Source organism: Mustela nivalis, assembly GCF_964662115.1.
Source record: "Mustela nivalis genome assembly, chromosome: 4".
In the NCBI taxonomy this organism is placed as follows: domain Eukaryota; kingdom Metazoa; phylum Chordata; class Mammalia; order Carnivora; family Mustelidae; genus Mustela; species Mustela nivalis.
In genome coordinates this window covers 10,889,990-10,899,715 of record NC_139023.1, presented here as the reverse complement: position 1 = coordinate 10,899,715, position 9,726 = coordinate 10,889,990, and the positions used below count along the sequence as shown (strand labels likewise).

At 41.2% G+C, this 9,726-nt stretch overlaps 1 protein-coding gene across 1 annotated transcript in view; it reads left to right on the top strand.

Annotated features, from left to right (window-relative positions):
- Positions 1–685: 685 nt before the first annotated feature.
- The window catches only part of DCK (deoxycytidine kinase), a 30,422-nt gene continuing 21,381 nt past the window's right edge, over positions 686–9,726 (top strand). The window contains exons 1-2 of the mRNA XM_082726324.1: positions 686–1,063; positions 5,881–5,996. Coding sequence (XP_082582450.1) covers positions 973–1,063; positions 5,881–5,996 — 207 coding nt within the window. The 5' untranslated portion in view covers positions 686–972. The remainder of the gene's footprint in view (positions 1,064–5,880; positions 5,997–9,726) is intronic.

The following is a 9,726-nucleotide window of genomic DNA, read 5'->3' as shown; positions in this document are numbered from 1 at the left end:
CAGTGGGGACAAAGGAGGGGCAGAGTGTCCTTGTCCTTTATTTTGAAACAATGTCATAGTGCATATTTTGGGGTGGCATATTCTCTTTCAACATAAATGGGACTCGGAGAGTGGTCTGACCTCAGGAAAAGCTCGCTGTGGAGTGGCGTCTGACTGCATACATTCCTGAGTCCGATCCACTCACTGCTTTTGAGATTTCGAACGAGTAGCTTCCCAGTGCCTGTTTCCTCACTGAGAAATCGGGCTCATGAATTAACTGCGAGTTAATTTAAGTACAGCTCTCGAAACCGTGCCTGGCACGCATCCACAGTGCCCTACATCTCCTTAGGGCTGGGGTGCCCGGCGGCCCTGTAGCACGACGCTCGTCCTCCCGCTGACGACACAGGGAAGCCGTGTGATCCCTGCACCGCACACTGCTTCCCAGCCAGCTGCGTTCCAGACGCTCTAGGTCCACAGGCCGCACTGGGAAGGCCAGTTCTTCAGAGCGGAGGCCGGCGCACTCACGGCGATGAAGGCGGTGGCACCCTGCCCTCGCTCAGCCTCTACCTTCGGCGCTCACCCCCGGTCCCACAGGTCTCCGGAGCCTCCACCCCGACTCCGGGAAAAGGCGCGCTATTGCGCGCGCCGCCCCGCCCCGTGCCCCCGCGTGACCCGACGTGCCGGGCGCGCACGCAGGGGCCCCGCCCGCGGCGTCCGAGGCCGAGGGGCCGCGGGAGGCCCCGCCAGCTCCGGAGAGGGAGGGGGCGTGGCTTCCCGGCAGGGCGGGTGGCCGCGCCTCAGTCCCGCCCCCATCGGCAGCGGCCTCCGCGCGCCAAAATCAAACCCCGGGGCCCGCCGGCTGGAGAACCTGCAGCGGCGGGAGCTCGGCTTGCGTGTCAGGTCACGTTCGGCAGCGGCGCGAGCCCCACCGCGCGCACCTGTGGCCTCTTCCCAGCCCTCCCTGCTAGCGCCCCGGGCCGCCGCAAGACCAGAATGGCCACCCCGCCGAAGAGGAGCTGCCCATCTCCCGCGACCGGCTCTGAGGGGACCCGCATCAAGAAAATTGCCGTCGAAGGCAACATCGGTAAGGAGCCTCGGGAGATGTTCCCGAAGCGGGGGGACGCGGCGGCGGCGGCGGCCCTTCCCTGCATCTGTGCAGCTCCTCCGTGAGGGCCTTCTTCCAGCCCGGCCGTGTGGATGCGGACGCGGCCTGAATTCCCTTCGCTCCGCAATCCTTTTGTCCCGCCCCGCCTAGCTTCTGCCCCGGCCGCGGGAGGTGGCGGCGGCCCCGAGGCCGCGGGCCGTGCGCGCCGGAGCGTTCGGGCCTCGCGAAGGTGCACTTTGCGCCGGTTTCCTCCCCTTGTTGGGATTGCGCAAAGGGAAGGGCTGTTCTGGGTTTTGTTTCTGTATTGGGTGTGTGTGTGTGTGTGTGTGTGTGTTCTTGAGGTGTGATTTATGTACATTCAATTATCCTTTTTTAGGTGTCCTCTTCAATGAGGTCTGACAGACACGTAAGGCTGTTCGGCTGCCTGCACGGTCAGGCCTCAGTACCTGGTTATCGCGTCAGGAAGGTCGCCGGCGCCCTTGCGCAGTCAGCAGCCTCCGCACTCCTACCCCTTGGCAGCCACTGACTGGGTTTCTGCCCCGCCAAGTGTTGCCTTTTTCCAGACTGTCTTTTAGATGGAGTCAGAGAGTTCGTAGCCTCTCGTGGTCTCGCTTCTTTGACTGAGCACGATGCTGCTTTTACTTGAGCGCGTTGTCTGTCTCTGTTCTCTTTCATTGCCGAGTCGTATTCCAGGGCCTGGATGTACCACAGTTTCTCTCTCCCCGGCTCTGAGCATTTGGATGGTTTCCGTTGTAACGGTTATGGATAAAATGGCTCTAAACATTCCAGCACAAGGGAAGAGACCAGGAAAGAGTTTTTTTTAATGATCTTAATATCATGGCGTCGCTCACTCTTGGCCCCACATCCAAGTAAACATTGGCTTCTGATTGAAAGACCCGCATGTTTCTGTTCCTAACCCAGATGAGGGCAGAATAGACCATGCATGTCCATTTGCAAGGTGCATCTGAACTTACATTCTTCTGTGTTTCCTACCACAGGAAACCTATGCCTGGCACTTCCTGTTCTGATAGAATTTTTTTGGCTCCAAGTTGGGTAGTGGTCATTCATGCATACAGCAAATGTTTTTTTAATTCTTAACTGCATTCAAAACTCTTGTACTTCTTTAAAAAGCTGGGGCAAATGCTCTAGCAGCATTCCAAGGAGTAGAGAGTAGCTGAACACACTCTTAAAGAGGAGGTCTTGTTGCGTTGCTCCAGTATTCAGGCACCAGTGGAAAAGAGCCTTATAATAGACTCTCATTACCTCTTAGGATAAGTTCTTTGAAGTTGAATGTTTACTAGTAGGGTTCCCCATAGCTACATATTGGATAAAGACGAACATATATAAAGGAGGAAGTGGTTGAACAAAGCCATTTCAAAAGTCAATTTAAATGATCAACCTTTAGATCAATACAATGATGAGTTAATCCCTTTCCATTTTTTAAATCCAATTAAGCAACATATCTAGAAAGTTACTACTCCCCAAGCATCTTTATAATCTTCCCAACACCTGAAATAATTTCCTAATATGTCACCCCATCTCCAGTTTCTCTTACCAGCTCCAGAGCAGACTTTCTGTATACAAATCTAATTGTGTTATCCCCTACTTAACATTCTCTAATTTCTCCATTACCTACACTGGAAGGACTTGCAAACTGGCAAACTGGTGTCTTGGATTTGCACAGTAGTGGCCCACATAGATTTGGGGAAAAAAGAAATTAATGAATTGCTAGCATTTAAAAATTTCGAGATCTCTTTTGAACTTGTAGATTTTTGGCATTTCTTAAAATATCTGAAGATCTGGTAACACTGGTCCTGTGTTTCTGTTAGATAACAATTTGCTATTTAGATGGATTATGTTTCTTACCACTCACTGTTTTCCTGACACTGAGGCTTTGTCAGTTGCTGTTAATGTGCTAGCACTGCTGTTTCTGTCCCTTCCACCTTATTTGCAAGACCCAAATAAGTATAAATATACAAATTGCTAATATGTGTGTAGAAGAGTATTTTGTGATTCCTAGAATTGGAACTTCAACTGGTCATTTTAGTTTTATACTCATGTAACTTCTCACGCTCTTTGTTACTAAAATACGCACTTGTGTTAGATTTCTGGAGGCCTTACCTGTTTCTTCTCATCTTAATAGTTTGTATAGATGATTTTTGGCATCATAATACCTGCTTGGCATTAGTAATTCTGTTAGGTCCTATGGCTTTTTAAAGTTTTAACATCAGTGTCTTTGATCCTTGTTTTCCTTTGCTTTCATCGAGTATTAATTTATAATTGGCTTATTTTCTAGCTCCCTACTTTCTCCCCAAAGTTAAGGTACTAGATATTAATCTGATTGGAGTGACAGGTAACTATTGTTACTCTGCTTGAACTAAAGAATGATTTTAAAGAATAACTGTTTTTGCTCTTAAAATTTTAGAGTATGACCACATGAAATTTTTCTGTTTGTAGGCATGTCAGAAGAAAGCTGAATGTTCTAGCTTTGAACGCTTTCAGGCTCTGGCTGATGCATGATTTTTTAATGTGTTCCCTGGCTTCTCTTTCTTTTTTTTTAATTTAAAAAATTTTTTAAAAACCATTTATTTATTTATTTATTTTAAAGATTTTATTCATTTATTTGACAGAGAGATCACAAGCAGGTAGAGCAACAGGCAGAGAGAGGGGGAAGCAGGCTCCCTGTGGAGCAGAGAGCCAGACGCAGGGCTCGATCCCAGGACCCTGAGATCATGACCTGAGCCAAAGGCAGGTGCTCAACCCACTGAGCCACCCAGGCGCCCCTTCTTCTTTTTCTTCTTTTTTTAAAGGTTTTATTTATTTATCTGTTAGAGAGAGAGAAAGGGAGAGCACAAGAAGAGAGAACAGGAGGCAGTGGAAGGAGCAGACTTCCCACTGAGCAAGGAGCCCAATGTGGGACTCCATCCCAGGTTCCCAGTGGGACTCAATTCCTGGATCCTGGGCTCATGACCTGAAGCCAAAGGCAGATGCTTTACTGGCTGAGCTACCGAGATGTCCCGACTGGATTCTCTTTCTGAACATCATGTTTTCCTTTCCTTCCTCCATCTAGTTCAGTGAATGTCCAGTGGTCATTCTTCTGCTTACCATACTAAATGCTCCATTCGAAATCTGTTGTCACCAATCTTTTTTCCCATGATTAAATCTAATGGTCATCTAGTTTATCCTTAAAACTTTCCTCTTTCCTGTGGTGATAATATAATATGACTTTGTGTGTTGTTTCTCAGCAGTTCTTTGTTCTATGTTACCTTCTTATTGACTCCCTTCCTTCCGTCCCTGTTTTTGCTCTATGTGTGATCTTCTAAAAAAAAAAGAATTTATTTATTTGAGAGAAAGACTGAGGGGTGGGGCAGAGGGAGAGAATCTTCAAGCAGACTCCCAGCTGAGCTTGGATCCTGAAAAGGCGCTTGATTTCATGACTCATGAGATCATGACCTGAGCCAAAACCAAGAGTCAGAAACTCAACCAACTGAGCTATCCAGGTGTCCCTCTATGTGTGGTCTTTTAAAGTTCTGTTTTTTCTTCTTTTCTGTTGCTTGTGTAATGTCCTAGATTTGAATATAGTATTCAAGTCAAAAGTAAGTTCTTTTTGCCCTCTTCGGATCCGGTTTATAAGGATGTGGAACCTTTCCTTTTAAGCTTGCAGAAGCTTCTTTTTTATATTTTAATCTGTGTGTGTATTTTTATATACATATGGAGAGAAAAAGAGAGAGCACATTATGTTGACCAGAGATGTCTAATATAACCACGTTTGGTGACTTCAGATAGGAAGGGTGTGGTGGTCATTAGGAATGTTGCTACACCCTGTTGAATTCTAGGTCAAGACTTTTCCCTACTGTTAAATGGAATGTATTTCCAAGTAATATTAAAATAGTGAATTAATATGTTCTGATTATATGTGAACTATTTCCTTATAGGTGTCTCAGAAGCTAGTGAATGATCAAGGAGAAGCAAAGTACATACAGCTTTTTTCTAAAGGGTTGGATAAGTGCACAGAACTGTGAAAGTGAAGCAGAGAAAACATGGCTATTCCTTATAAGGGTCTTTATAAAAATGTTTTTATAATTTCTGTTGGGTACTATGGCTTAATGTTGTGTAGTTATACAGTTAGTGTCATATAATCATACCAATTCTCATTGTAAAACTCTGGATATTGGATACATCTTTATCTTGATTTTATAGTTCATTTGGCTGTTTCTAAGTTGGTTTTAGATGGGAAGGATTTAAGTTTGTAAACTGAGAGAATAGAGCCAGTAGACAGAAAAATTTTGAAAAGGCAAGAGCCCATAATGATTGTCACTATAGTCATAGCTTGTTTGTCACAACAGTTTCCATAAAGAGGGTATTATTATTTCCATTGTATTATGAAGAAACAGGCTCCGAGAGATTCAATGACTTGCCTAAGATCACATATTTAACTAAATGGAAAAATAGCCTTAACCATTTCCCACAGTTATCTCTAATTACTTGATTAAGGAAAGTGAGGTTAGGACTAGGATTTTTTTTTTCTGCTGTAACACCTTGCCCACAATTTCACCAGGTTTTAAATTCTTCTGTTCTGTAGCCTTGATAAGCTAAAAAGAATAACAAATATGCCTAATACAAGTGGTAGGGATCCTTTTAGTTTTTATTAAAACAAATCTAAAGAGAAAGTTTAAAGAAATGGAATATTTTTGTTTTTTGTATTTTTGCTGGTATAAATTTTGAAAAAGTTGATGACTATTTTGACTTTTTTTTCCTAAGTCTCCTTCTTCAATTTTCTTTTCTTCTCACAACAGCTTCAGGGAAGACCACATTCGTGAATATCCTTAAACAGGTCTGTGACGATTGGGAAGTGGTTCCTGAACCTGTTGCCAGGTGGTGCAATGTTCAAAATGCTCAAAGAGACTGTGAGGTATGAAAACAAAATTAACTATATAAAATAAATTCCTTTTGCTTTAGAGGACCAGTGGTATTTAACCTTTTGGGGTTTTTTTTTTTTTTTCCTAATAAAATTTTCAAATCTAGCTTTAAGTCTGTATTTTCATCTTCATTTATGGATGTGTGTGTGTGTATAAACATTCATTGAGCTTTGCACTCAAGATTTATGTACTCATTACATCTAAGTAGAATTTTAAGAGTTTTAAAAAATTAATTAAAAAGTTAAAAATATCTAATTGCAAATTAAATTCCTTGAATAGATTTAACATTTTGTTTAAAAACTAGTGAACAGGAAAACAAAGACCAAAAATAGTATACAGTAACTTAATTTTATTAGTTTACCTTTTTTTGTTTTTAAGATTTTATTTATTTATTTGAAAGAAAGAGACTGAGAGAGCATGAGTGGGGAGGTGAGGGAGAAGCAGGCTCCCTGCTGAGCAAGAACTGCCCCCCCCCCCCCCCCCCCCCCCCCCGCTGCCCACCATGTGGAGCTTGATTCTAGGTCCTGGGATCCTGACCTGATCCGAAGGCAGACACTTCACCAACTGAACCACTCAGGCATCTCTATTAGTTTACTTTCTGAGCCTTTTGTATTAGTGAGAAGATTTATCTTCTTATTTTCTTTGTACTTTTCATTCTACCAGACTTCCACCCTGGACACCCTGGACACAATGGTTAATTTCCTAGCACTTTCCATTCTACATTGCAAAAAACTTTCATTTTTTATAACAATATTTTTTATTGTATGTATATAAAGGAAAGAGATCTGATGGCTAAGACTTTCATTTCTGGAGAAATGAGACTTGAAATTGAAAGCAGCATAGCAGAAATCTTCCAAATGGAAATGTGTTCTATAAACTTACTTTGTTAGAATAGAGGAAGAGAGAGGATTGAACAAAAATGTCTGTTTTTTCAAGTTTAGCTGTTGGTATAAAGGGATCTGGGAATAATAATTGAGTATTTGAAATGTAAACCAAAAAATATTTCTCACACTGATTTGTCAAGCATAGTTAACTTTAGGGGTGCAGCTTAGTACACTCTGATCCTTAGAATAACCTAGGATTAAATCTTGAAGGGATTTCTTTTCCATATGTACTCCGTTTTCTTAAGAAATTGATATTTCAGTCTGGTCTGTGGGGAAAGGCAAGATTAGCCGTAAGTAGAATTTTAAAGTGGGTAAATTTATTTGCTTCTTTCTTTCCACATTTTTTTTTATGACACATGACATAACTATAGAAAAGTATAGGAAACTTATGTATAGTTTGAAGAACAATTGGAAAGCTAATCATCAGCCAGGTAAAGAAATAGAATATACCTGATATTCTAGAATTCCCTGTTTGTCCTTAGGTCATAGTATCTCTTTCTTGAGTAACTCTGCTAGGAGTAATCAATCCCATAAGATAACTTTTGCAATAATACTTCTGCTTTCTAAAAATAATTTGACCATATGTGAACATATCTCTGAGAAATATAATTTAGTTTTGTGTTTTTAAATGTTATATAAATGAAATCAACTGTTTGTAATCTTTCTCCTCTTGCTTTTTTTGTTTAAGTCTGTGAAATTTGTCTATATTGTTGCATACATTTGCAGTTTGTGCATTTTCATTGCCATATAATATTCACTTGTGTTCATATATCACCTATCTGTTCTATACTTTTGATCAATTTTTGAGTGATTTCTAGTTTAGTTTCTATAAAAACAGCCCACTTATGAACATGAACCCTGGTGTACACATAAAAGAGTTTCTCTGGGAATAAGAAGTAAAATCCCTGGTTGGTGGGCTATTTGTATGACGCCTATTTTCCAAAGTGGTTATTATCCAGCTTCCTAATTTTTGTCATTCTGTTGGGTGTTTAATATCTTTTATGTTTTTAAATTTTTTTTATTGCTAATGAGATTGTGCTCCTTTATTTAATTAATTTATTTGCCATTTGGATTTCTTTTGTGGAGTCCCTATTCAGGTCCCGCTGTCATTTTCCTTTGAGTCTTCAGTCTTCCCTCCACTCTGCATTTTTATCTCCCAAAGTATGTCTTGTGGCCTTTTTCACTGAAGTGCCCTGCTCAGGTGTGCTTATCGTTAGAAATGAGAGACCTGTATTCTAAAAACACCTTTTTCCTCCTCATTTCTGGAGTAAACTGTCAGTGCAGTTATTCTCAGGTGTTAGGTAGGAAGTAGAACAAATTAAACCAACGTGAGAAATACAGAAGGGATTTTTTCATTGAGAGAATGTTAAACTAAATTGGATTAGTTGACTTCCATTTAAGGCCCATTCTAGTTTTAGTGTCATAAGCTTCTAACTCATATTAAATATATACAACTGGTTCTTTGGCACATCAGAGGCACATCTCTGCCTATCAGTATACCTGTAATTAATTTGGGGTACAGAAACTGATCTATAAAAACCAAAAAGCCGAAACATTTAATTTGTAGAGAGAAATGTAATTATCAGATTAACTGAATTAGGTCAATGTATTCTCTGTGGAGTCCCATAATTCTCAACCAGTGGAAGGAACTCATAGAATCTCAGAGTTTTAGGGTATTTTATAAAAATGACAAACAGTCCCTTGGGAATTTTAATATGTGGAATGCCTCTTGGGTAAAAATGACTGCCTAGTGAATCACTGTTAGTCTTGGGTTTATATTGACCCCTTTAGTTATGTTGGAAAGGAGAGGTTGAAAACATTGTATTAGTATATATAAGAAGACAAATGTATAATAAGCCAATTGTCTATTAAGGTTAGAATCAGAGCCCAGGAGAATTAGTTATATTGTCTTAATGACTGATGTCATCAGACTGTGACAGATTGATGCATCTGTCTGTGTTTTAAGACTCTTGGTCTCACGGATCTGATACTCCTGTTTATGGGTAGGGGCATTTTCTTCCCACGTACTGGAGTCAGAATTACAAACTGATCTCTGTAACTACCATATGGATGAACCAATATGTTCATTATACAGTTTACTGTAATCTAGTCATGTCTCCATGGTATTAAAATTTGATAACTTGGTGCACATTCTTAGAGAATAGTTTTATTTGTGTGCCTATATTGGGGTCTGTTTATGTTGTTAGTCCTCTGCACTTCTAGGTGGAATTTCAGGCAGTGTGCATGGTATTTTGGGGAGAAGGTTGTGGAGTGTGAGGGGGTGGTGGGTGGGTTCTGTGTATCTTTGGATATTTTCTTCTTATTCCACACCTCCACTACACGCAAGAAAAGGTATTTTCTTCCTCCATCCTTGAGCTCTCTTCCCCAGACTCATTTCTGATTGTTTCCTTGACATTATAATGTAAATCACCCACTGTCCAAATCTCAATTTTCTTAGTAGGGTATCAGTAGTGAGAAGTAGACGGTCTTCAGACCCAACCCTGGCAAGGCCAGTCCTACTTGAGATGTTCTTCACTTAATCACACTTCTTGGCAGTTGCTGTAGAATTGGAAGAGTTGGGTTGTTGGTTTGTTGGTACCTTTGATCTCTTAACCTAGTCTGTAACTTGATTTGCACCTGCATCCTTTGTTTGCGTTTTGTTTTTTAGTCGTTTTAATTTTTTTTTAACCTGCCACCTAGTGGCTGAAATGTTGCTCTACTATTGATCAGCTGCTCCAATTTTAGCAAAACAATGAGGCCGAGAACCTAAAAAGATTATATTGCCTTCCCTCCTTTCCCTCACAGGGTAAGATTATCTTTAAAGTTGCTGCCAATCTTT